Raw genomic sequence first — 27081 nt, 5'->3', positions numbered from 1 at the left:
ATGGCGGGGCCCCGGGCCGCTCTGCTGCCCCTCGTCCTCCAGCTCACCAGCGTGGCCGTGGCCTCGGCGACGGACGGAGGTAAATCGGGGCGCTGAAGGCCTGGGGGCGGCCGGGAGGGACCCCATTTCTTATTCAGCCCAGCCTGAGGGAAGGGGCTGGGGCCGCGCTGCCTCTCCCGACACCCCGCCTGGGGTACGGGCGCCTCTCCGGCCGGCCTCAGTCCTCCCCGTCGGTGGGGCAGCCAGCAAGGGGGCGCGGCCCCGAGGCTGAGGTCAGGGGCCGGAGGAGAGAGAGGGGGCTTCCTGCAATGGCTGGAGAGGAATTCCTGCAGGCAGCGGTGGGGGAGAGGCTGCCTTGGAATCTGGGAGTCTGAAGTTAATTATTTGTCTTGAGAAAGGGGGAAAAAAGGAGGCCCGCTATGGGAGCTGCGTGAGTCTGTGTCTGGCCGCCTTCTAGGGGGGCAGGCAGGAACAGAGGGGACAGTGCAAGGACTTGGCAGCCGGCTGGGGAGAGGGGAGCCGAGGACAGCTCCATGGGGAGCCATCAGGCTCAGTGAAACAATCCGGAGCTCTTTATCTGCTGAACTCTCCAAGCAAGGGACGGTCCCGTCTTCCCTGTAGGAGACCCCCAGCCTCTCCCTGACTCCCTTATTGTGACTGCTAAAATAGGCCTGGAGAGGTGGCCTGAGAGGAGGGGTCATGGGGGTGGGGGCGTCAAGCTGGGACGGGGTGGGAGGGGGATTGAAGATACTGATCATCTTCAGCTGCCCTTCAGGGCGCCAAGAAGAATGCTAGATACGGGAGCCGAACCAAGAGAGCACGGTTATAGCCGGCAAGGGAGGGGGAGGGGAATGTGCACAGGAGCTTTGGGTGCCGGCCTTTGTTGGGGCGTTAGAACCTGGATGTGCGGACTAGCAGGGCAGCCCGGCAGTTGCAGAAGGTCACATTTGGACTTGCTGCCGGGAACCTTCAGATGTGTGGCTTAGAGAGGTGGTGCCAGAGAAGAGGGCAGGCGGAGGCAGGGAGGCCGGCTCCGGCCTCCTGAGCGGAAAGAGGGGAGAGGAGAAGAGGGAGGAGTGGGTTGGGGACAACTAGGTGAGACCAGAGGCTGATGGGTCGGGGGGTACAAAAGAGGGAAGCTGAGCCCCAGATTTCTGATAGGCGGGGATAGCATTAACCAAGGCAAGGAACTCCAACCAAAGCAGGTTTGGAAGGAAGAAGAGAACTTAGCTTTCAGGTTAGACTCTCCAACCCCCACTCGGGGGGTTGGGGGCAAGGGAGTGGATGACACAGTCCCCTACCTCACAGGACCAGTGTCTTCGAGAAAGTGTCTCTCTGTCCCCCTCTTCCTCCTCCAGTCCCTCCACTGCCCACCCCCACCCCAAAGAGCGATCTGGTCTGGGATGTCAGTGGAGTCAGCCTATCCCCACCCCACGGTTTTTACTTTCCCGAATGAAGAGGAGGGATTAAAGTGAGGTGGAAATGGCTGTCCAACCTCAGGCCTGAACTCAGAGGAACCCCTTTTCTGACAGTGTCATCAAAACCCAGGGACAGGCTGTCTTTATTCTGCCTGGTGCCTTGGGAGCTAGTGGGCGCCCTGCCGACTCCTTCCCCCAAACCCCTCAAGAAATACAGCCAAGTTACGGGGTGCCTGGGTGGCTTAGTCGGTTAAGCGTCCGACTTTCGCTTAGGTCATGATCTCGCGGTTCGTGGGTTCGAGCCCCGCGTCGGGCTCTGTGCTGACTGCCAGCTCAGAGCCTGGAGCCTGTTTCAGTCTGTGACTCCCTCTCTCTCTGACCCTCCCCTGCTCACGCTGTCTCTCTCTCTCTCTCTCCTAGAAATAAATAAAACATTAAAAAAAAAAAAAAAGAAATACAGCCAAGTTCCACCTTCTGCAGCTCACTCTGCCCAGTGTGGGGTCCTGTCTTCCAAACCATGCAGGGGGGGTGGGTCCCCCTGCGCCCCACCCCCATCTCCCTGCCCACTCGCCCTCCAGGGAAGGAGAAAAGGTCTGCGAGGAGGGTGCTGGCATGAAAGCGTGGAAGGAGGAAAAGGCAGCCCTGGGTGGACCAAAGTGACCCAGGCCAGCTTTCCCAAGTAGCAAGAACCTCTGTTCTTGAGTACAGAATGTGGGGTCCCAAGGTGGGGTCCCCAGGCCCTGGAAATAGTGACAAGGCTGGGTGCGGGGTGGGGGTGCAGCAGAGGGAGCAGCTGCTCTCCTTGTGCACGTTCTCCAACAGCAGTGCCCTTGCTGACAGGTGACGACAGGCAGTTGGGGCGCCGGGTCTGCTCACACCAGACTCCGGGCCCCTTGAAGCAGCCCCGCCTTGCACATATCCTTCTCCCTCTCCCGCCCTGCAGCCTGCGCTGGTTTCTGGGCCCTCCCTGCCTGACTTGTGGGCTCCCCGGGCTAAACCTGGCCAAGACCCTGGCCCGTGTAAAGATGGATGACCCTGACACGCTCCCCATAGCTGGGGACCCCTACAGCATCAGGGAGCCTACAGGGAGGCCCTGATCTAGACACTCCCCCCTCGTATCCCCAGCAGGCCAGGGTCCCTGGGGCTGATACCTGACAGAGAGGTTCTTGCTACTTGGGAAAGCTGGCCTGGGTCATTTTTGTTCACCTTCTCCCTTCTCCTTCCATGCTTCCACTCCAGCACCTTTACAGGCCATATCTCCTCCTCTGGAAGGTAGGTGGGCAGATGGACAGGGGTGGGGCACAGGGTGACCCCTCCTTCGTGGTTTGGAAGACAGGACCGAGGAAGTCTTGCTAGGAAGCCCCTCACCCACAGGCCCCCCTTGGTTGCTTGTACTCTTCAGGTGGGGTCATCCTCCAGAAGCCCCCTGGGCACGCTGACATCCAGGACTACCAACAACAGGCACCAGCCCACTCCTCATCTCATGCTGGGGCCCCACGGGAGCAGTGGCGCCCCCTGGAGGAGCGACTGGAAAGGCTGGAGCTCCAGATAACGGAACTCATAGAGCAGGTAGGGCTGAAGGCTGGAGGGCTTGTGTGTGGGGTAGAACAGATCTTGTGTAGTGAGAGGAAAGAAAGGTGGGCTAGGAACTCTAAAACAGTGTTTTATCTTATTAGTTTTTAACGCCAGCTTTTTGGCTTTTATTATTTATTTATTTATTTATATTTTTTATTTTAGAGAAAGAGCACGAGTGGGGGACAGGGGCAGAGGGAGAGAGAGAGAATCTTAAGTAGGCTCCATGCTCGGTGTGGAGTCCGACTCAAAGCTTGATCCCACGACCCCGGGATCCTGGCCTGAGCCAAAATCAAGAGTCTGACACTTAACCTACTGAGCCATCCAGGCACCCCGAGTTTTATTTTAAACGTACATGTAGAAGTTCTTATATGAACAGTTCTTCACACTGATTCTTTCATATAAATGAAGAACTTCCAGCATATTTGTTTTTTCAATTTAGATTTTCATATTCCTTCAATGTTTGACAAATATGGAGCTCCTACTATGCTTAAGGCATCATCAGGAAAGACTTTGGGTGGATAAAGGACTTTAACTGTTGGAGAGAAGGGATTGGGTCCCCTTCTGTCCAAAGGAGAGGTCTGGGGGCCCCAGGTCCCCCGGAGAGCCTGTCCAGACTCTGGTTCCTGAGAACCGTGTCTAAGCCGGACGCTGTGCGGAGGCCGCCCACCTCTCCCCTGGAACCGTCAGATTTCCTTCTCGTCCCGCTCAGTCTTCACGCCCTGCAAGTCTGCGGGATGTGTCGGGTAGCGGGGAGCTGAGCCAGGGCTTCCCACCTTCCCCTCTACCTCTTTCCCCAGAACAGAGAGCTGCAGGCGAGGGTGAGGCAGCTGGAGTCCTGTGAATGCCGCCCAGCTTCTCCCCAGTGCTGGGGGCTGGGGCGGGCCTGGCCCGAGGGTGCTCGTTGGGAGCCCGACACCTGCACAGCCTGTGTCTGCCAGGATGGAGTCGTGCACTGTGACCCCAGGCCCGACCTGCCCCATTGCCATGGTGAGTGCCAGCCTGTCTGCCTGCCAGGACCACCTCAACCCCTAGAGATGGCCGCGACTGCCTGAATGACAGCACTGTCTTCTCCCCAGGCTGCAGCCACTATGGTCAGTCCTATGGCAATGGGGAGACCTTCTCCCCAGATGCTTGCACCACCTGTCACTGCTCGGTGAGTTCCTATGACCCACCTGGGTACCCCATACTTTGCCCCCTCACCTACTTCACTTAAGCTACTAGTCACTGTGGTCTGGTGTGCTCAGTCTTATGTAATGGAGTCTGTTTGCCCCTCCCGCAAAGTCTTGCCACCAGTGAGTGGCTCTGGCTGATTCCAAGTGGCTCTATTTTCTGGGGCTTAGCCCCCCACCCCCCACACATGGTGGGGGCCCCCAAGCCCCTCTGATTTGGGCCTGGCAAACAGCGGCATGGAGGGCAGTGAGGATGGAGTTTCTTGTCTTCCTACATCGCCCCTTCTCCTGTGGACCCTCACTGTCCCTGCTCATTCCCCTGTCCCCGTCATCTACCTGCCTGTTCTGTCTCACTTGGCTCCTCATCCACATTCTTCTAGCCTTTCCTTCCTCGCTCCTCCATTGAGGAAGTTCTCAGTCCCTTCCTAGGATCTCTCCACTCTGGGAACTTGCTGGCACCTGGAAGAGATGCTTTCTGGGGGCCAAGAGCAGCAGGAGATGATGGGGGTGGGGGTAGGAAGTCTCTTTCTGCCCTCAGACCGAAGGTACCCCTGTACCCTGAGCTGCCTCAATTCTTGCTCCTCTGGTGTGTCCCAGGCTGGGGTGAGGTGTCAGTCCCAGAGGTCAGACCCTCCGGGGCTCTGATGGCCATGCAGCCATAGTCTGCTTCCCCGCAGGAAGGAAGCGTAACTTGTACCCAGAAGCCATGCCCAAGAGGACCCTGCCCGGAGCCAGGAACGTGCTGTCCTCACTGTGAGCCAGGTCAGCCTCCTGCCGGCCTCATCTCCTGCACTCAGTCTGGGGCCCCCAGAGCCACGCTCTGCTGCCTGCCTCATGCCCAGAGGATGCCCGCCTACCCACTCTGGCAGTAATTAGGGGATTCACAACTGAAGCACAGTCAGCAGTACTCACTGTGGCCTGGGACTGATCCAAAGGCTCTGTATGATCTTTCTCCTACCCTCAGGGAACTTCTAATCTAGTTGAGAAAATAAACAGATAGTTAATATAACAAGATTTACAATCCAAAGAATAGAGTAGAACGTATAGAAGGCAGTATGTAGTCAGCTGCCAGAGGCTCACTGGTAACAGACTGCTGTAAGCCTTGCATTTTGGACTTTCTTCTGTGGGCAATGGGGAGCCACTGAAGACTGCAGAGCCAGAGCGTGGCTTGTTCAAAGGAGTGTTTTAGGAATAATCATCTGGTATGGGCTAGATGCAGACAGACTGGTTAGCGGGCTCGTACACGTTGTCTAGGCTTGGAGCCAGGGATGGTGGAGGCTGCAGGGGAGGGCTGTTTCTGAGAAACGGGCAGGAGCTGGTGGGTTAGACCCCATGCAATAGTGGGAAACTTGGAAGGCAGTGGTGCCAGTGACATGAAGAGAACCGGGAGGAAGTGGAGGAAGCGGCTCTGCTGAGGGGTGTTACTAGCCACGGGGCAGGGAGATGGAGTTGTCTGATTTAGCCAAAAAAATACAGGATACCTTGTTAAATTTGTTTCACCTAAACAACACATGCTTTTTTTAGGTAAGTATGTCTCATGAAATACTTGGGACATACTTATACTAAAAAATTATGGATTGTCTACATGGAATTCAAATTCAGCTCAGCATTCTGTATTTCATGTGGCAGAATGTCAGCTGATAGGGGCAACTGGTGGGTCAGGGGCTCAGGAGACCAGTGAGGTCTGGAAACGTAGCCTGGAAGTCTTGGCCAGAAATGAGGAGTGGAATCTCAGGAGTTAACAGATCTTAAAAAAAAAAGGGACACACAAATTCACACACACACACACACACACAGATTTCAGGACACGTGATGCCTCAAGGCCACTGCTAGCTCATATGGTATCTTCAATGAAATTTTTTAAAAAGCACCCTTTCCTCAACACTTGCATCTATTGTAAGATAGCAGAAATCCAATTACGTTTGAGTCAGATGCTTTACTGCCATCTGCTGGAATGTTGTAGTAAATACACAAATCTGTTGATCACCTGAATGGTGCCCTTTGATATGCTTTCCTGATGGGTGCTTTTGTTCCAGTACTCTGGGTCTCTTACTTGGGGGCCTGGCCCTGGTTTTGCAGGCTGCCCTGGAGGCCACAGGGCTGGGGAAACATGGCAACCAGAGCCCTGTGTCATCTGCACCTGCCAGGTAAGGGAATCAAGCCTCACCCCGGCCGTCAGGCGCATCCCTGATGCTCAGCACGCATACTCCAGGCCTGGTGGTGCCACGCCCGATCTGGGGGCCAGACAGAGCTGCTGCCGCCACCCAGGCATCGAGGCCTGCAGCCTGCTATAGGCCCACTAGGCCAGCAGAGCAACTCAGCTCGGGCAGTGGAGAGGGAGGGAGGGCTCAGTGTCTGCCCTGCAGGCAGGGACCGTGCGGTGCCAGGGGCCCTCATGTGCAGAGCTCAACTGCCTGGAGAGCTACACCCCACCTGGGGAGTGCTGCCCTGTCTGCCGGCCAGGTGACCTCTCGCCCTACCCTGCCCCTCCATCCCCTCAGCCCCGGAGGGTCCGGTACCTACTTAGGGTCATGCCTTCCCTTGGGTGATGTCCACTCACCCTGCTCTTTGCTGAGCGGCCTGTCATCTCGGCAACCCTCCCCAGGCTGTGAGTATGAGGGACAGCCTTATGAAGAGGGGGCCCACTTCCTGTCCAGCTCCAACCCCTGTCTCCAATGCTCCTGCCTGGTGAGTCCCCACCCCTTTGTCCAGGGCTCGCTCTTCCATATATTCTTCCTGCTCTACCTTGGGTCGTACCTGCTGCTCTTTCATCACCTCGTATACCTTCCACGGCCTCCTGCCAGTGAACCTCATCCTCCATCCCGGTCCCGTGCCCCACACCTCCAAGGACGTCTGACACTTGCCCACCCTGCCCTCTCTGGGAGCCAGACCGGGTAGCTTTACGGCTCTTGGTGCCTTACAGAGGAGCCTGGTTCGCTGTGTCCCCATCAAGTGTCCACCCAGCCCCTGCCCTGAGCCAGTCCCAAGGCCTGGCCACTGCTGCCCGACTTGCCAAGGTGAGAGCCCTGACCCTGTCCCTTCCCTGGCAGAGCTCCAGGTGGGGATGTCACACCATTTCTTTAACTCCAGAGCCCATTCTGCTGGCTCGGCCCTGGGGGCTGTGGTCAGTGGGGAAGTGATGCCCGGCCAAGGCTGCTCTGGAGCTGAGGTGCTGAGGCTCAAATCCTGTCCTTGCCATTTCATGCCTGTGTGCCTCTGAGGGAGTTACTCTGTGCCTTGATTCCCCATTTGTGAAGCATGGATAATGCCCTTGATAAATGTGGAGCATTTTCATTAGCTATGTGCACAGAAGACACAGGGTGGGCCCTCCAGGCAGACCACTAGAGGGTGACACTGAGTCACACACCAATACTGTCGCAAAGACAGTATTGGAAGCAGGTGCCAGGTACTGCGTAAACTCGGAGGAAGGAGACCTAATCCAGCCTGGACACAGGAAGGAGAGCGTCCTGGGGGCAGCATGTCCTGGGGGAACCTTCAGGATAAAGAGCAGTTAGCTAGGTGAAGGTGGAATGAGGCAGAGGGTATCCAGGAAGAGAGGAGAGCTTGCACAAAGGCTCGGGACTGACAGCAAGTGTGAGGTGGGTGTGTGGTAGGTGGGAAAGTGCAAACATGCACGAATGGCCAAGGCTTACAGTGAGAGTACAGTGAGAGTGAGGAGGGGCGAAGAGCTGGGGGGAGGTGGGCGTGGCCACACTGGGTCCTGGGAGGCCTTGCACTGGAAGCCCTCAGGAGTCTAGGCAGAGACATGGCCTGGTCTGGTCTGTGCTCAGTTGTGAATCCCCAGAGGGCATGTGAAAGACCGTAGGGGCCGGCTGAAGCTGGTTTCCAGGCTGGCCCCTACCAGGCTTCCTCTGTGCCCATCTTTACCTCAACCCCAGGCTGCACGGAAGGTGGCTCTCACTGGGAACATGGCCAAGAGTGGACTGCCCCTGGGGACCCCTGCCGGATCTGCCAGTGCCTGGTGAGCCCCGCTGCTGCTCCCACAGCCCACACCCCCTCCCCATCCCCAGGCCAACCATATATCCATTCCTTCATTTCACTGAGCACATCCCATATGTACTGGGAGGGGACAGAGGTGGAGAAGACCTGATCCTGGGTGCTATGAAGGTGAGGACAGGCTGTGCCCATCTGTATGCCCAGTTCTGAGCATAGTAGGTATGCAGCATGGGTTTGTGAATGAACTCAAAGAGCTTGCAAGCTCCAGAAATGATACAGGTCAGGGTATGACAGGCAGCAGCAGCTCCAGGGAGAGAGAAATACAGATTACCTCAAGACATCTAGATCTGTGCTGTCGCATCTGTAACCACTACTGCGTGTGGCCATTGAGCCCTTGAAATGCAGCTGTCCACTAACAATAGAACTCCCTTATGACCCAGCAATAGCACTGCTAGGAATTTACCCAAGGGATACAGAAATGCTGAGGCATAGGAGCACATGTACCCCAATGTTCATAGCAGCACTCTCCACAATAGCTAAAACATGGAAAGAGCCTAAGTGTCCATCAACAGATGAATGGATCAAGAAGATGTGGTTTATCTATACCATGGAATACTACATGGCAATGAGAAACAATGAAATCTGGCCATGTGTAGCAACATGGATGGACCTTGAGGGTGTTATGCTGAGCGAAATAAGTCAGGCAGAGAAGGACAAATATCATATGTTTGCACGTATAGGAGGATTAGGAGGAACTTGACGGAGGAACAAGGGGGAGAAGAAGGGCGGAAATGGTGGGGGAAAGGGAGAGAGGCAAACCATGAGAGACTCTTGAATGCTGACAAAAACTGAGGACTGATGGATGTGGGGGGGAGGGGGGGATGGGCATGGAGGAGGGCACTTTGGGGATGAGCACTGAGTGTTATGTAGAAACTAATTTGACAATAAACTATTTGTAAAAAAAAAAAAAAAAAAGAAATGCAGCTGTCCAATTTGAGATGCGCTGAAGTAGGCTTAGTACAAAAGAAAGGAATATAAAACATCTCGTTGCTACTTTATGTTGTTTATATGTTGAAATAACTTTTGGGGGGGGCACCTGGGTGGCTCAGTTAAGCAGCTGACTTCAGCTCAGGTCATGATTCCACAGGTGGAGGTTCGTGAGTTCGAGCCCTGAGTCGGGCTCTGCATTGACAATGTGGAGCCTGCTTCGGATTCTCTGTCTCCCTGTCTCTCTGCCTCTCCCCTGCTGGTATTCTCTCTTTCAAAAATAAATAAGGGTGTGTGGGTGGCTCAGTCAGTTAAGCATCTGACTTTGGCTCAGGTCATGATCTCTAGGTTCATGAGTTTGAGCCCCACATTGGGCTCTGTGCTGACAGCTCAGAGCCTGGAATCTGCTTTGGATTCTGTGTTTCTCTCTCTCTCTGCCCCTCCCCAAACTCATGCTCTCTCTCTTTCTCTCAAGAATAAATAAACATTTAAAAATTTTTAATAAATACTTTTTGAAGTTTTTAAAAAAAGAAATAACTATTGGATATGTTGAGTTGAATGGAATATATATTAGAATTTAGTTTCATCTGTTTCTACTTTTTGAAATTTGACTACTAGAATAATGTTATTTATTTATTTATTTTTTTGAGGGAGAGAGAGCACGTGTATGCAAGCAGGGGAGAAGCAGAGAGAGAGAGAGAGAGAGAGAGAGAGAGAGAATTCCAAGCAGTCTCCATACCCGGCACGGAGCCCAATACAGGGCTTGATCTCACAACCATGAGCTCATGACCTGACCCAAAATTAAGAGTCAGAGGCTTAACCTACTGAGCTACCCAGGCGCCCCTACTAGAGAATTTAAAATGACTTGTGACTTGTTTCTACTAAGCAACACAGATCTAGAAAATCTTCATGGAAGGGATGGTGTTTACCTAGGTCTTAAAGGGTGAGTAGAATTTAAGCAGGAAGAAAAGGGGAAAGACACCCCAGTGCTATGAACAGAATGTTTGTGTCTCCTCCAAATTCATATGTTGAAATTCTAATCCCAAGGTGATGATATTTAGAGATGGGGCCTTTGGGAGGCTCCGCCATCATGAATGGGATTAGTGTCTTTGTTGAAGGGACCCCAAAGAGCTGGCTCCTCTCGGCGGTGTGAAAGCACAATGAAAAGGCAGGTGTCTAGTAGCCTGGAAGCTGGTCCTTGTCAGACACTGAATCTTCTGGCGCCTTGATCTTGGACTTGCCAGCTTCCAGAACTGGGAGGACTAAATTTCTGTTATCTATAAGCTCCCCAGCCTATGGGGTTTCATTACAGCAACCCAAGTGAACTAAGACCCCAGGTGTAGGGAAAAGTCAGGGCGAAGCCTGGGGGACAAAGGTGGGGACACGGAAGCCTCGTGTCCAGGCAGGGAGCATCCTGAGAAGGGCTGTTTCGAGCCAGAGCCATAGAGCTTCCTGATAGCCTATCGAGGACTGAGAACTCCACTGCGAAGGAAATGGGGCATCCACCCCCTTTGCAACCACGTGTGTCCCTTCCCTGTTCATGTGGACCACCCTCCCAACACTTGTGAGGAGAGTCACTGGCTGCCCACTTCCGGGACTGGACATAGTGAGCCCTGATGTAGGTGTGAACTCAAAGGGCAGGGTCTGTCTGGGAACAGCCATGGGGAGTAGCAGCAGCTACTGTTTACTTGCCAGCTTCCAGAGGTGGATGTCACACCAGACACCATATCTCATTTCATTCCCATCACAAGGCTTTGAGGACAGGACTGTTACTGTCTTTTTTCAGATGGGTAAACTGAGTCACAGAGAGCTTCAGTAACCCGCTAGGTTATACATCTGTATTACTTTCCTAGGGCCACCATAACAAAGTACCACAAAGGGGTTGCCTTAAACAACAGACATGGAGCATCTCATGGTTCAGGAGGTCAGAAGTCCAAGGTCAAGGTGTCGTCCACAGGGCTGGTTCCTTCTGAGGGCTGTAAGAGGGAATCTGTTCCAGGCCTCTCTCGGGGCTTTGGGTGGTTTGCTGGCAATCCTTGGTATCCCTTGGCTTCTGCCTTTGCTTTCACCTGTTGCTCTCCCTGTGTGTGTCCCTGTGTCCAAATTTCCCCTTTATTAATAAGGACGCAGTTTTTGGAGGGGCCACCCCACTCCAGTATGACTTCATCTTAACTAATTATATGTGCAATGACCCTATTTCCAAATAGGTCATGTTCTGAGGTGCTAAGGGTTAGGACTTCAACATATGAATTTGGTGAGGGGGGCACAGCTCAACTCATAACATCTAGTAAGTGGATCAACTGGCATTTCTCTCACCTGATGGAGCTCTAATGGCCCCTTCCCCTGCCCACTCTGCCCCCTCCCAGGAGGGCCACATTCAGTGCCGCCAGCGAGAGTGCACCAGCCTGTGCCCATACCCTGCCCGGCCTCTTCCAGGCACCTGCTGCCCACTGTGCGACGGTGAGTCCGTGGGTGGAGTCCGGAGTGGGGGTTCAGAAAGCTCACCTGTGCCCCAGCTCAGTCTCCCATGAAGGCCAAGACTTCAAGGCGCCCTCTTCCCCAACAGGCTGCTTCCTAAATGGGCGGGAGTACCGCAGTGGAGAGCCCGTGGGCTCTGGGGACCCCTGCTCGCGCTGCCACTGTGCTGTGAGTGTGGCTGCCTGGCAGGGAGAGTCTGGCTTCTGGGCCTGCCTCCTGAATGCTGATCAGGCCCTGTTGGCAGAACGGGAGTGTCCAGTGTGAGCCTCTGCCCTGCCCGCCCGTGCCCTGCAGACACCCAGGCAGGATCCCTGGCCAGTGCTGCCCGGTCTGTGATGGTGAGCTGGGGACTCGAGTCACCAGGAGAGGAGCAAGCACTGGCCCAAGAGAGGCTCGGGAGGGGGGCGGGGGCCGGCGTTTGTAACTGTAGGCAGCTCCCTTGAACTAAAGTACAGGACAAGTCCTTGATAAGCCTGGGCTCCTGTCACCACTAGTGAGGGTCACGTTCTCAGTGTCTCATGGCAAACTGGGCACCATGGTGGGGCCCTTGATCCTGGAGGCAGGGGAGGCTGGCTCATGGGGGGGAGGGGGCGGGTGGATGCTTCAAGGTGGCGTGAGGCTTCCCCATCAGCATCCAGCCCCGCCCCCGGTCCCCCTGTCCTCCCGTCCAGGCTGTGAGTACCAGGGACACCAGTATCAGAGTGAGGAGATCTTCAGGCTGCAAGAGAGTGGGCACTGCATCCGCTGCTCCTGCCAGGTAGCCAGTCACGCCCTGTCACACCCCAGATCCGCCTCGTCCCTTGAGGACCTCTCACCCAGCATCCCTCCTAGGCTGGCGAGGTCTCCTGTGAGGAGCAGGAGTGCCCGGTCGCCCCCTGCACCCTGCCTGACTCTGGCCCCCAGCTCTGCCCAGGTATGTGTGGGGAGGGAGAGAAAGAGGAACAGCTTCAAAGGAGGCCACTTCCAGCCGCTGAAGGTGGAGACGTTCCTTCCCAGGAAGGGGGCCACTGTCGGGCCCACCGACCATTCCCAGTGTGTGTTTAGAGGCCGCCATAGGCATGGCCAAGCCAGGGCCCTGTGGCCTGGGAAGGTCGGGAATGGCAGGAGGTGTCTCAGTTGCCATGGTGACAGCCACTCTTGCTGCAGCCTGCGTGCTGGATGGAGAGGAGTTTGCTGAGGGCGTCCAATGGGAGCCTGATGGGCAGCCCTGCACGGCCTGCTCCTGCCATGATGGCGTGCCCCTGTGTGGGGCTGTGCTCTGCCCCCCAGTCCCCTGCCAGCACCCTACCCAGCTCCCTGGTGAGTGCTCCACTCTGACCTGGCTTTCCCCCCCTGCTTCGTCCAGCCCACCCTGCTCAGCTGGGCTCTGACCAATCTGCCTACCCAGGTGCTTGCTGCCCCAGCTGTGAGAGCTGCACCTACCACGGCCAAGTGTATGCTAATGGGCAGAACTTCACGGACGCAGACAGCCCTTGCCGTGCCTGCCGCTGCGAGGTACCACCCCAGGCCTGCTACTGCCCTGCCGAGCCCTACCTGGAGCCCACCCCCATTGCCCTCTCCCCTGCTCCCAGGATGGGACCGTGAGGTGCTCCTTGGTTGACTGCCCTCCCACAACTTGTGCCAGGCCCCAGAGGGGACCCGACCAGTGCTGCCCCAGGTGCCCAGGTATGTGCTGACTGCACCTGTCTGGCTTGCGGGCCCTAGAGCCAGCTCTCGCACGGCCCCACGGACTCAACAGATACCCTGGCAAGCACCAGCCTTCTGAATTGTTTTCAGTCTCACACAGCTGAGAACTTTCCGGAACTCACATGGTTCACATCACTCACATGGGTGGGAGGGAGAGTAGAGGTATGTTTATCCCTCGATGTTTTTATATGTCCCTTCCCTCGCATTCTATATTTGCTCTTCCAATACCCCTACCAGTCAGATATATATTTGTATGTCTATATACAGCAGGTTCCCGCCACAAACATTTGGGTGTGGTGTGCGGGAGGCTGGGTGCCAGGATGCATTGTGACCTGGTCCCTGCCCTGCCCTCTTGGAGAGTTTGTGCCAGAGTGTGTATCACCAACCCAGGCACATTTATGTGCGAGCTCCTTGGCTGTTCACCCTCAGAGGCATACACACATGCATCCTGCAGGTCAATGGGCTCAAACACACACACACACACACACACACACACACACACAAGCGTGTGCTCAGAGAGGTACCCACGCCTGCGTACCCAGACCCCTCCTCCACTCTCTCCACGGTGCTTCCTACTGGCATCTCCTCAGTGGCCCTGGACTCCAAGGGTATGGGCTGTCAGCCCATCCCTAGAACCGTCAGTCCTTGCCCCCACTCCTGCCCCTCCCCCCACCCCAATGCTCAGATTGCATCCTGGAGGAACAAGTATTTGTGGACGGGGAGAGCTTCTCCCACCCCCGAGACCCCTGCCAGGAGTGCCGGTGTCAGGAAGGCCAAGCCCGTTGCCAGCCTCGGGCCTGCCCCAGGGCCCCTTGTGCCCACCCGCTGCCTGGTCCCTGCTGCCAGAACGACTGCCACGGTGAGGTGCATGCGATGGGGAGGGGGGGGTGTCCCCTGGGATGGCTTGGCCCCATCTGGGGGCTTTTAGGGCCCGATGGGCAGCCTACCCAGGGAGGAGTGGGGCCCCTCCCAGGTCTACAGCTGCCCCCTCCCCCAGGCTGTGCCTTTGGCGGGAAAGAGTACCCTAACGGAGCAGACTTCCCCCACCCCTCTGATCCCTGCCGTCAGTGTCGCTGTCTGGTGAGTCTGCCACCTGGGTGAGAGGAGGAGGCCAGGGGAGTAGGGGTGGCCCTTGGAAGACCAGGAGAGGTCCCCCAAGGTGGCAGTCAGAAGGAGTGGGGGTGGTCTCTGCCCCCCGCCACGAACCGGGCGTGGCGTGGTCCCACTGTTGCAGAGCGGAAGCGTGCAGTGCCTCTCCCGCCGCTGCCCGCCGCTGCCCTGTGCAGAGCCGGTCCTGCCGCCCGGAGAGTGCTGCCCGCAGTGCCCCGGTAGGATGCGCACCCCTCGGGCACGGGAGGGAGGGGCGGGCGTCCGCAGCCTCTCCTTGGACGGCTGACGCGTGCGCGCTCTCGCCGCAGCCGCAGCCTCCGGCTGCCCGCAGCCGGGGGGCGGGGGGCCGGCCCGCCACCTGGAGCATTTCTCCCCGCCCGACGACCCCTGCCGCCGCTGCCTCTGCCTCGACGGCTCTGTGTCCTGCCAGCGGCTGCCCTGCGCGCCGGCGCCCTGCTCCCACCCGCGCCAAGGGCCCTGCTGCCCCTCCTGCGACGGTAACTGGCGCCCCCTCCCGGCCTGGGCGGCAGCCCCACCACCCCCGCCACCGGCTCCCTCCAGCCCTGCCCCCAGCCTCACCCTCCCCGGTCCCCTCTTATTACGTGTCCCCCTTTCTCCAGCCGCTAACACTGCGCGACCCCAGTATCCCCCTTTCTCCAAGCCCACCACTCCCACGTCGGGGTTCTCACTAAGAATGTGGGGGGACACCGCCCAGTTGGCCGGGCCAGGGAGGCCGTGGTCCTGGCTGACAGCCACCACGACCCCGCCACTGTTTCGCCGGCCCGCCTAGGCTGCCTGTACCAGGGGAAGGAGTTTGCCAGCGGGGAGCGCTTCCCCTCGCCCACTGCCGCGTGCCACGTCTGCCTCTGCTGGGAGGGCAGCGTCAGCTGCGAGCCCAGGGCCTGCGCGCCTGCTCAGTGCCCCTTCCCGGCCAGGGGTGACTGCTGCCCTGCCTGTGATGGTGAGGGGCAGGGGACTGTGGGGAGGAGGGGCGGGGAAGGCTGGGGCAGCGACATCCTTACTGCCCTAGAGTGGGTCCGCAGTATCTGTCACAGTCACAAAAAAAATTGGACTAAAACCTGGAGTTTCTTCTGCTGCTGATGCTACTTGGCTCTGTGACCCTGGACAAGTTACATAACCTCTCTGGGCTTAATTTTTCTTAATTAAAAAAATACATTTTTTAAACTGTATTTTTGTAAAATACATATAACATAAAATTTACTACTTTAACCATTAAAAAAAATTTTTTTTTTTTTTTTTTTTACCATTTATTCACCCTTGAGAAGACAAAGCAGAGAACCAGTAGGGGGCAGAGAGAGAGGGTGACAGAGGATCTGAAGCAGGCTCCAGGCTCTGAGCTGTCAGCACCGAACCTGATGCAGGGCTTAAACCCACAGACTGTGAGATCATGACCTGGGCCGAAGTTGGAGGCTCAACTGACTGAGCCACCCAGGCGCCCCTACTTTAACCATTTTTAAGCGTAACTCTAATTTTAGTTCCTGTAAAAAAGAGAGGGCTTAACAGGGCCCACCCAGTTCCCCAGTCTTTGGTCACTTTTGTACTATCTTAGCAACACTTGCTACTTACCCTCTCATACTTGTAATTTTATTTAGTTAACTATTTTTCTTCAAATTAAATTTTTATTTTATTTAAAAATTTTTTAAATGTTTATTTAGTTTTTTGAGAGAGAGAGAGAGAAACAGAGTGTGAGCAAGGGAGGGTCAGTGACAGAGGCAGACACAGAATCCTAAGCAGGCTCCAGGCTCTGGGCTGTCAGCATAGAGCCAGACGCAGGACTCAAACTCGTGAACAACGAGATCACTACGTGAGCCAAAGTTGGACACTCAACCAACTGAGCCACCCAGGTGCCCTACCCTTTTATTTATTTATTTTTATTAAAAATTTTTTAAAAGATTTATTTATTTTTGAAAGACAGAGAGACAGAGAAAGAGCAGGGGAAGGTCAGGGAGAGAGGGAGACACAGAATCTGAAGCAGGCTCCAGGCTCTGTGCTGACGGCTCAGAGCCTGACGTGGGGCTCGAACTCACCAGCCACAAGATCATGACCTGAGCTGAAGTCGGCCGCTTAACTGACTGAGCCACCCAGGCACCCCACCATCCTTTTATTTTTAAATCTATCTAGAAAGGAGTCTTCATATCATACTGTAAATGAATTAGATTTTCCAGGAAATGAAGATTACCCTAACTATTAATACAGTTAAAACATCAAATTTGAGTCAGATACTTTTGCCTGCCAAGGCTTTGAGACTGAGTCTCGCCCCCTCTCTCTCTTTTTTCTGTTAAGACTTTGTTTCTTTACGGGAGTTTTAGGTTCACAGCAAGAGTGAGGGGAAGGTACCGAGATTTCCCATGTGCTCCCTGCTCCCACACATGCACAGCCTCCCTTCTTACCAATGTCCCCCACGGGGGATCTGATGTGGTTTCTATTGATGAGCCTACACTGACACATCATTATCACCCAAAGCGCCCTCTGTTTTCAATAAAGGAGGTCAGGGGCGCCTGGGTGGCTCAGTGGCTCAGTCAGTTAAGCTTCCAACTTCGGCTCAGGTCATGATCTCGTGGTTCACGAGTTCTGGCCCCGTAACCGGCTCTGTGTGCCTGGAGCCTGCTTCTGATTCTGTGTCTCCCTCTCTCGGCCCCTCCCCCACTCATACTCTGTCTCTCAAAAATGAATAAATGTTTAAAAAAAATTAAAAATAAATAAAAGAAAAAGAAAAAAGAAGGTCAGCAAGTGTCAAAGAGCTGCTTGCTACCACCCTGGGATCCCCTCCCCACCCCTGATTAATCAGAGGGCTTGGAGGAATATTGGAAAGAGGATAGCTTGATCAGTGTCTCCTAAGGCATCTCAGGCTATTTCCAGCTCTGGCTGGGCAGTGGCCTGACCTAACTCTAGGGACCGATTCTGTGTGGGTCTTTCCAGATAGATTACAGGCTGAAAGGGGAAAGTTTGCCCTTTGGCCAGTGCCCTCATCCCAGACTCCTCAGCTCCCCTTCTCCTGCTGGGATTGAGCCCTCCCCTCACCCCCAGTTGCTGTGTCTTTGAGGCCTCATCTGGGGCCCAGGTTTGGAAGCGGATGGCTGCTCACCTCTCACCCTCTCTGCCCCCTGCCCTGCCCCTCCCCGCCCTCTCTCGAAGGTTGCGAGTATCTAGGGGAGTCCTACCTGGGCGGCCAGGAGTTCCCGGATCCCCGAGAGCCCTGTGATGTGTGTACCTGCCTTGGAGGCTTCGTGACCTGTGGCCGCCGGCCCTGTGAGCCTCCGGGCTGCAGCGACCCGCTCACCCCGGCCGGACGCTGCTGCCCGACCTGCCAGGGTAGGACAGCACCTGCCCTCACTGCCCCTTCTGAAGCCCCCAGGGGCCCAGAGCCACCTGGTCTCACCACCGTCACCCCACAGCAAGCCCACAGCCTGTGCTTCCCTCAGACCCCTCTCACGGGATCCACGGCCTCCTGTCTGTCCCCGCTTCTTCTCACACTGACTGTTGCTCTCGTCAAATAACTGGTCCTTGTGCTTCCAGAACTTCCCACTCTTAAACTATCTCGTCGCCTTCCTAAAATGTCACATCACCAGATTCAAACCCATCGGATGACTCCTATGCCCCGGAGCGACCAGTCACGAGGGGCAGCGTCCCTCCCGCCTGGCTCCCTTTGCCCATGATCCTGAGCCCAGCCCGTTTCTTGCCTTCAGTCCCGAGTGTACCCACTCCTCACCCGGCGCCCCGCAGACGGGAACTTCCCAGCAGCCTGTGACCCCGCCTCCGGACCTTACCTCCCTTTGGGCACACCGCTCACTCACAGCTGGCCAGGCCTCTCCTCCTAGCCCCTCCTTCCCGGCCACGGCGGGGGGGGGCGGGGGGGGCACACTCAGCTCTCGCTCTCTGACTCCCGAAGCGCTGGTAGAGTCCTCAGGCCCAGCGGTGTGCGTGGCCGTGGAGGGCCCGCTCATGTCTGCGCTTTCATTACATTTCCTGCTCTGCCAGGATGCCTCTATCATGGGGTCACCGCGGCCCCCGGAGAGACCCTCCCTGACCCACTTGACCCCAGCTGCTCCCTCTGCACCTGCCAGGTGAGGTGGCCTTTTGGCAACATGGTAACCTTGCGTCCCCTGATCCTCCTCTCTGGCCCGGAAGAGCTTGTCTCCAACACCCAGGTCTCACAGGGCACCGTCTAGCGGAAGAGGGTTGGATTCCAGGCTCCTGGGCCAAGGGAGGGAGGTTGAGCCTGGCAGGCTCAGTATGGGCGTCCTCCCACGGGGCGGCGTGTAGCCTGGTTTGAGGTTGCGACGACGTGGAGTCGAGAAGTAGCAACTGACCTCTCTCCCCCAGGAAGGCTCCATGAGCTGCCGGAAGAAACCATGTCCCCCAGCTCTCTGCCCCCGGCCCTCTCCAGGACCCTGCTTCTGCCCTGTTTGCCACAGTGAGCTGCCTTCCACGTGCCCCAGCACCCCCCGCTCATCCCCACCCCTACCCGCTCTTTCTGTCAGGCCTGAGTGAGGCTGGACCGGGCAAGGTGGCACAGCCCCTCACCCGAGAAAGGTGTTTCCCGCAGGCTGCCTCGCGCAGGGCCAGGAGCATCAGGATGGGGAGGAGTTTGAGGGGCCCCCAGGCAGCTGTGAGCGGTGCCGTTGTCAGGTAGGGCGGGGAGGGGAGGGGGGGGCTGGAGGGGGGGGCGGGTCACCGCGCCACTGGGGCACCTGGCCTAGAGGGCAAGTCACTGAAGCTGCGTCTCCCACAGGCCGGCCAGGTCAGCTGCGTGCGGCTGCAGTGCCCACCTCTGTCCTGCCCGCTCCAGGTCACAGAGCCGGGGAGCTGCTGCCCTCGCTGCAGAGGTACGCCCTGCCCCATGCGGCGCCCCCTAGCTTCTGCCCCTGGGCTCAAGGCCGCCCCACCTCCCCCTCCTTAGCTCTCCTCCGGCCTTCCCCACTCCCTGTCCACCCACCCGGCCCTCCCACACCTTGGCCCTTAAGCTGTCAGCCTTGCAGGTCCTCCCTGTCCCTCCGTGCCCCAGCTTGCCCAGACCACACCCACTCATACCAGCGCCTTCCCGACATCACTATTCATCACCATCATCATGATAACTAACATTTGTTGGGCACATACCATATGCCCGATTCTGAGCTCTGCACTTCACGCAGATCTCATTTGATACACACATCGTCACATAGAAACTATTCTTATTTCCATTTTATAGATGAGAAAACTGAGGTACAAAGAGATAACATAACATGCCTATGGTCACGCAGCTAGTAGGGAGCAGTCAGGATTTGCATCTAAGCGATCTGGTTCTAGAACATGAGCCTTTTTTAGGCTGCCTCACCCTATACGCTGCTCAACAGGGTGTAGCTTCCACAGAACTGTCACAGCGTCTCGTGTGCCCTTGAGGTAGGCAGGAGAGATGAAATCCCCATTTAACCGGGCGGGGAGATGGAGGCTTGGAGAGACTGTTACCTTGGGCACATGGTTAGTGATGGAGCCTGTCTGTTATCTCACATGCATTTATTACATGCCTGTTGCATGCCAGGTACTGTGGCTGGTGCTGGGCAAGCCAGCAGGCGTGGGATGGGATAAGAGCCGGGCGTTCTGAGCCTAACCCAGGTCTTTCCCGTCCACCACAGAGAGCAGCAGTGCCTCAGGCCGTCTTCCCACCTTGTCCCTCTAGATCCCCCCTCCGGGCTCGCACCTGCCCTGCTGACCACCCAGGGTGGGGGGACAGGAGCATACATCCAGAACCAAGACTCAGAGCTCATCCCTGCCCACCTGGGACACAGGCTGCCTCACTCATGGGGAGGAGCATCCCGAAGTCAGTAGCTGGGTGCTCCCCCAAAGCCCCTGCTCCTCCTGCATGTGTCATGAGGGCGTCATCAGCCGTGCTCGTGTCCAGTGTGTCAGCTCTTGTGCCCAGCCACACCAAGGGCTCAGTGACTGCTGCCCTTGCTGCTCTGGTACTGGGAGCCTGGGGCCAGGTAGGGGAGGGCAGGGAGGCAGCACCGGGGCTAGGCCGCAGAGACAGGCTGCTCCAGGAGAAGTGACCCCCCCATTCTTGCACACACCCCAATCTCTGGAGCTGGGGGCACTATGGGGGCAGAGAACCCCACCCCCTAGCATTCTTGCCAGCCTGAAGCCTCCCTGGTCCTGTTCTGCCTCAGACTGTGAATATGAAGGCCGGAAGTATGAGCCAGGGGAAAGCTTCCAGCCTGGGGCAGACCCGTGTGAAGTGTGCATCTGTGAGGTGGGTGAGGGCAATGCTGAGGGGCCGGGCACCACAAAGGGGGCAGCCTGGACGCCATGGGGAGCCAGCAGCATGCTGGGAGATAGGAAGGTGCCCCCTGGGGCCAAGACAGGTGCTGAGTGGGGTGGGGGCAGGGGGCGGGCCCTCCTGGCCGGGGCTTTAGGGCAGGTGGGTATGTGAGGTAGGGGGAGACACCTGGGAAGTGCTTGGGGGGCATGTTAGGGAATTCCATTTGAAAGGAATGGTGAGCGGATGAATGACGTCCTATGTCCGCAGACTTGGAAGGGGAGCGGAGGAGGATGGCGTGAGAGTGCAGGGGGTCCACAGTCATGAAGGTTCAGGCCCAAGTAACTGGAAAGAGAAGGGGACATCATCTCTCGGGACTAGGGCATGGGGTGAGGAGCAGTCTGGGGACACGCTGAGTCTCTGCAGACCGGAGTGTAACCTGCCCCAGGAGGAGGTGCAGCAGGTGGACGGAAGGGCTTGGAGTTCAGGGAAAGAGGGTAGCTCTTGGCTTTCAGGGCCTGGGACCGACCCTGTTTGCTCACTCATTTTTGTAGCTGCAGCCTGAGGGCCCCCCCAGCCTTCAATGTCATCGGCGGCAGTGTCCCAGCCTGGTGGGCTGTCCCGCTAGCCAGCTCCTGCCCCCTGGGCCACAGCACTGCTGCCCCACCTGTGCCCGTGAGTCCCTGGGTATGGGGGTAGATAAGAGGGTAGGACTGCCATCCCCAGAGCCAGCCACTCTCCTCAACAGTCCCGGCCCCCACCTTTTTTTTTTTTTTTCGAGTCCAATGGACTATTCAGGAAGCCCTGGCTGAGGAGGCCTGCATCTTGCCCGCCCCCATCCGGAGAGGGGAACTGGGGAAGCTGGTAGGGACCCCTGGACTCTGAAGCCAGGGGCAGTTTGTGGAGCATCTTGCCCAGCAGGTGGCGCTGTGGGATGGGCGTTTCGCAGGTTGCTGGCTTCTCTAGAGCAGTAATGTGAGGCCAGAGGGGCTACAGAGGAATCCTTATCAACGCTTGTTAGCATATGTGTCCGGGAAAGAGAAAAGGACTAACATTTATTAAGCGTCTACTGTATGCCGTGCCTTGGACTTGGTGCTTTTACTAAACACTCTCATTTAACTCTCATTTACTCAGGGAGTGGTATTACTATTCCCTTTTACAGATGAAAAATCTGAGGTTCAGAGAGATTGATTAGTCTGCCCCAAATGGCCCAGGCACTGAATGCTGGAGCCAGGATTAGAACCTGGAGCACCTACCTTGCTGTCTGTGCTTCCTTGTGCTGTTTTAGCCAGGTAATATGAAAGGAAATAGGAGAGAGAGCAGGCGAGGCAGGCAGCCTGAGGGTCCTTAGGGACCGTAGGCCGAGGAAGCCACACCTTGTCCACTCCCAGGCCCTCCACCCTAGTAGCCTGCAAAGTTCTTTTTTAAAAGCCCCAGCTTTTCTTTGCTGAGCCAAGTGGAAGGAGGACTCATCCTCCTGCAATCAAAGTGCTCGGGATTATGGGTATGCACTGGCCCTAGGAAGTCTGGGGACACCGCGGGTAAGTGGGTTTTTGCCCCCTGCTTTTCCTCTCCATCCCCAACACTGAATTCTTGTCTTCACAGAGGCGCTGAGTAACTGCACAGAGGGCCTGCAGGGGTCTGAGGTGGCCCTGGCGGACCCTTGCTACACCTGCCAGTGCCAGGTGAGCCCCCTGCCCCGGGGACTCCCAGAGCCCTCTATTCGTCCTCCTCTGTGCGCTGTGGCCGCAACTCCTCTCCTGCAGCGGCTCCAGGCTCCCTGCTCACCCCGACGCACATCCACATTTCTTGAATCGTATCTAGCCCACACCCTGCTCCCTCCCTGTTCTTCTCTACTGATGGTGTTCACGTGCCCTTCCACAGGACCTGACGTGGCTCTGCATTCACCGGGCCTGTCCTGATCTCAGCTGTCCCCAGTCGGAGCGCCACACCCCCCCTGGGAGCTGCTGCCCCGTGTGCCGAGGTCAGTGCCTTGATCTGCATCCTCTGAGCGTGAGCCCAGGGGGGAGACAGAATGGGTGGCATCCAAAGGCTAAGTGGGTAACTTGAGGTCTATACTTCAAATGCAGGCTTTGTTCTCTTGTAGAAATGAAGGGTCATTCACTGGGGTGCAGAAGGCAGAGGGAAGCAGAGAACGAAAGGTGGATTCTCAAGGCCTGGCCTGAGGCTTGTCACTGGGCTCAGAGGCCCCAGACCCATTGCATAGGCATTGCACTGAGCTGGCAGCTGGCCATGGGAAGGGTCCAGCCTCTGGCTCTTTGGGCTTCCAGGACCCTTTCCACTTCCTGAGCACTGGTTGTAGGGACTGCCATCTAGTAGGTCATTTGGGTACCAGGTGCAGAAATCAGTACCGTCAGGGTGCTGGCGGAATGGCGCCGACCTTCAGGGTGAACTCCAGGGAGGACCCCGTTGGAAGGACAGTGCTCCCCCATCCTTGCTTCTTCCTCCTCAGAATGTGTCGTGGAGGCTGAGGGCCGGAGAGTGGCGGATGGAGAGAGCTGGCAGGACCCTGGCAACGCGTGCATTACTTGCACCTGCTATGTGAGCTGGGGGTGGTGGGCAGGTACAGGGTGGGGTGGAGGACCTTACAGATGGATAAAGGGAGGAGTCTCAGGACACTGGACCAGTAAATATGGGGTCCTTGAGGTAATTAGAAAAAGGCGCCCCCTCTGGGTGAGAGCGGGCAGTGGCGTTCTGTGCTGGGGCAAGGAACTAGGGGCTGGATTTCATCCCCCTCTTGAACATGAAATGGGTGTTCTTGTGGGGCAGGGGCAGAGAGAAGGGGCTGCTGTCTCAGACTGTGACCCAGAGGCTCCCAGAAGCGTGAGGCTAGGGACCCCAGGCCCTGTAGGAAGTCCCTAGAGCAATGGCATCTGTCCTCAGCGGGGCCACGTGGAGTGCCACCTGGAGGAGTGCCCCGCCCTCTCCTGCCCCCAGGGCTGGGCGAAGGTGCGAGAGGCTGGCAGCTGCTGTGAGCGATGCCAAGGTGCCAGCCAGAACGATGGGAGCTGGGGACGAGCGAGACCCGGTGTGAGGGACGGGCAGTTGACGCTACCCCGCTCCTGTCCCCTCAGCCCCCGCCCAGTCGTGCGCGCACGAGGGCCGGGCGGTGGCCTCCGGGGAGCGCTGGGCCGTGGACGTTTGCACCACTTGCTCCTGCGTGGCAGGCACCGTGCGCTGCAAGAGCCAGCGCTGCCCGCCGCTCTCCTGTGGCCCCGTGAGTGCCGCGTCTCGGGCGGTGGGGTGAGTGGGCACGTGGCACCGCCTTCCTGGTAAGACCCCGCGGGAGGAAGGCAGCAGAGCTTGGGTAGCGGCCGCGGCGCGGGGGGCAAGGAGTGGGGGTGGGGTTGGGGTCGGAGAACCCCACGGCGGTGCAGTTCCAGGTGCGGCCACAGGGCGGTGCCCTGAGCCCGCTCGCGGTGAGCCGGGGAGATTCCCGGGGGATCCTCGGTCCCAGGGGAGGGTCTTCGAGGGGCACCGCCGAGAGGGTCTGACGAGATCTGGGGCTGAGGCCAGGACGAGGCCCCCGCCCTGAGTCCCGGCAGCTGCTGCCCTCGCTGCCTGCCCCGACCCGCCTCCTGCATGGCCTTCGGAGACCCTCATTACCGAACATTCGACGGCCGCCTGCTGCACTTCCAGGGCAGCTGCAGCTACGTGCTGGCCAAGGACTGCCGCGGAGGGGACTTCAGGTGCGCAACCCCCTCTGCCCTCTCCCTAACTCCTTACACCTGTCCCTGCTGACCCCCTGCACCTGGGCCTCTCACGCCACAGAGTGCACGTGACCAACGATAACCGGGGCCGGAGGGGTGTGGCCTGGACCCAGGAGGTGGTGGTGCTTCTCCGAGACGTGGCCGTGCGGCTGCTGCAGGGCAGAGAGGTCACGGTGAGCAAAGCTGAGGACCCGGGCATGGTTGATCCAGTGCTTTCCACTGCCCCGACTTCGCCCCTCCTCCTGCCTCCCTCCTCCAGGTGGACGGGCGCCCGGTGGCCTTGCCCTTTCTGCAGGAGCCGCTGCTGTACGTGGAGCTCCGGAGACGCACGGTGATCCTGCATGCCCAGCCCGGGCTCCAGGTGCGGCTCAAGGCCCAGTGGGGATGTGGGAGCCTTGGACCTGTTCAGGCGTCTGTCCGTAAAGGGAGTGGGAATACCAGCTAGGTCCAGAGCCACATCAGGCCAGTGAGGTCAGAAAGGTCTGCTGGATTCTGAGGGGAGGAGAGGAATCATGGTCCGGGACCTTGGGTGCAGTGAAGGGAGTTCTGAGCCGGCTTTCTAATCTTGGTTCAGCCACCAACACAGTGGGACTCTTCTGCCAGTACCAACCCTCTCTAGCCGTTTTCTTATTGGTAAAAAGAGGGAACAATTCCTTCTTGACAGAGGCTGTCAACTAAGGCCTCCTGGGTGGTTTCTGAAATTCCTTCCCAATCCCATGTCCAAGGGTAGGTTTCTCCCTGCCTTCGGCAAGAAGTACAATTTGTAAATTCATACAAGTCTTGTCTACACTTCTGATCTGGACTCTAATTGTGTTTCATCCTCTCCAAGGCCCTAATGCCGATGAGAAAGTGAATCTCAGAAGCATTTCAGCAGGGGGCCCAGTTCAGGGGTGCCCACGGGAGAAGGTGCCCTCCTGCCAGGGCTGTGGGCAGCTCTTCATGTCTTCTGTGTTTGCCCAGGACTCACACAGCACGTGCCCACTTGGCTTTGGCCAGGGCAGCCCCCTCTCCATGGGGAGCCTCTACCCGCCCATTCTCCTGCCCTGCAGCATGGAGTGTGCTGGCAGTGCCTGGGGCCAGGACGGACCATGGGCTTCTTGGGGTCCCCACATTTCCCCACTCCCCAATGTCAGCCTCTCTGCACAGGTGCTGTGGGATGGGCAGTCTCAGGTGGAGGTGAGCGTGCCCGGCTCCTACCGGGGCCACATGTGTGGGCTCTGTGGGAACTTCAATGGCTTTGCCCAGGATGATCTGCAGGGCCCTGACGGGGTGCTCCTGCCCACAGAGGCTGCATTTGGGAATAGCTGGCAGGTGAGTGGCCCAGGAGCCTGGTGGCTGAGGAAGGCACGGTTGAGTGCGAGTCCTAGAGCAGCCCTCCTACATGGAAAGGAGGGTGGGCACAAGATGGGCATTGCAGTTTCAGGGTGATTTGGGGGCTTCTTGCCTGTCATGGTGCTGGGGGAGGCAGGTTGGCCCGCTGAATGAGCCCTCATCATCGGAATCCGCAAGCCCTGCCTTGCCACATCTGAGGCTGTGTGACCTCGGATAAGTCACTTAACCTGCTCAGGGCCTTGGCGTGTCCATTTGTAAAATGGGGACGAGGAGAAAGTAGCTGGTGCTTCCTTTGCTATTCTTGTAGGAAAGTTTTTGAAGTGAAACCAAAATATTTAGTGGAAAGTGTCTTGAAGAACATAGCACACAAAGGTCAGCCGCCAGTGGATGCTGTCACATCAGGGTCACTCTTGCCACCTAGGTCCCAGAAGGGCCGGGCCCTAGTCGGACATGTGCCAAGGGCCGCGAGGTGGATCCGTGCAGGGCAGCTGGTTACCGTGCTCGGCGTGAGGCCAATGCCCGGTGTGGGGTGCTGAAGTCCTCCCTGTTCAGTCGCTGCCACACCGTGGTGCCACCAGAGCCCTTCTTTGCCGCCTGCGTGTATGACCTATGCGCTTGTGGCCCTGGCTCTTTGGCTGATGCCTGCCTCTGTGATGCCCTGGAAGCCTATGCCAGCCACTGTCGCCAGGCAGGGGTAACGCCTGCCTGGCGGGGCCCCACACTCTGCGGTGAGGGGGCAATGCCCAGTGCGAGTTGGGGAAGAGGGAGGCACAGAGGGCTCAGGTGTGGCTGCGGTAGGGTCAGGGAGGGCTGCAGGGGTGAGCAGGGCCCCTTGAGCACTTCCCAGGTGCCCCTGTGACTCTGCCTTCCACTCCCCCTGCAGTGGTGGGCTGTCCCCTGGACCGCGGCTTCGTGTTCGATGAATGTGGCCCGCCCTGTCCCCGCACCTGCTTCAACCAGCACATCCCCCTGGGGGAGCTGGCCGCCCACTGTGTGAGGCCCTGCGTTCCTGGCTGCCAGTGCCCGGCAGGCCTGGTGGAGCATGAAGCCCACTGTATCTCCCCCGAGGCCTGCCCCCCAGTCCAGCTCACTGGGGACCAGCCACCCAGACCTCTGCCCAGCCCTGGCCAGTAGTCCCAGGGGGCACCCTGAGCCAGGATGCCACCAGGACTCATCAGGTCAGAAGCCTCCCCTCCAAGAACAGCTCCCACCCTGACCGGAGCCACGGAAAGAGTGCCCCACCCAGGCACTGGTGGGAGCCCGGGCCCATGTCCCACAAAGACTTCCCCATGTTCAATCAGAAGCAGTAAAAGTGGGGCCTCTCCTACAGCTTGTGTGTATGTGTGTTTTCTCCTGGTGCTGGGATGGTGGCTGCTTGCAACATG

General features: G+C 57.6%; 1 protein-coding gene across 1 annotated transcript; it reads left to right on the top strand.

Annotated features, from left to right (window-relative positions):
* On the top strand, positions 1 to 26995 carry LOC120238959 (kielin cysteine rich BMP regulator). The gene is made up of 40 exons (XM_039243038.1): positions 1 to 79; positions 2821 to 2987; positions 3791 to 3980; positions 4070 to 4146; positions 4840 to 4924; positions 6768 to 6850; positions 7086 to 7179; positions 8062 to 8144; positions 11473 to 11566; positions 11673 to 11752; positions 11829 to 11922; positions 12256 to 12341; positions 12416 to 12497; positions 12731 to 12883; positions 12972 to 13078; positions 13156 to 13249; positions 13956 to 14129; positions 14268 to 14350; positions 14505 to 14598; positions 14689 to 14877; positions 15171 to 15341; positions 17537 to 17713; positions 18380 to 18465; positions 18725 to 18815; positions 18948 to 19030; positions 19134 to 19227; positions 20167 to 20340; positions 20545 to 20627; positions 21188 to 21308; positions 22239 to 22318; positions 22518 to 22617; positions 23107 to 23195; positions 23538 to 23640; positions 23729 to 23871; positions 24171 to 24343; positions 24426 to 24537; positions 24624 to 24725; positions 25511 to 25675; positions 26118 to 26424; positions 26580 to 26995. The coding sequence occupies exons 1-40, from the start codon at positions 1 to 3 to the stop codon at positions 26828 to 26830; spliced, it is 4893 nt and encodes a 1630-aa protein (XP_039098969.1). The 3' UTR covers positions 26831 to 26995.
* Positions 26996 to 27081: the final 86 nt, after the last annotated feature.

The sequence above is a fragment of the Hyaena hyaena genome, unplaced genomic scaffold, assembly GCF_003009895.1.
Source record: "Hyaena hyaena isolate Hyena2069 unplaced genomic scaffold, ASM300989v1 scaffold_8, whole genome shotgun sequence".
NCBI lineage: Eukaryota > Metazoa > Chordata > Mammalia > Carnivora > Hyaenidae > Hyaena > Hyaena hyaena.
The sequence above is the reverse complement of the archived record's forward strand: the minus strand, read 5'-3'. Positions and strand labels throughout refer to the sequence as shown.

Excerpts from the sequence above, each read along its gene's own strand:
- LOC120238959 (XM_039243038.1), top strand. The coding sequence starts at position 1 with ATGGCGGGGCCCCGGGCCGCTCTGCTGCCCCTCGTCCTCCAGCTCACC. Across the intron at positions 80-2,820 it reads GGCCTCGGCGACGGACGGAG|GTGGGGTCATCCTCCAGAAG; the intron begins GTAAATCGGGGC and ends TGTACTCTTCAG. Across the intron at positions 7,180-8,061 it reads CTGCTGCCCGACTTGCCAAG|GCTGCACGGAAGGTGGCTCT; the intron begins GTGAGAGCCCTG and ends CCTCAACCCCAG.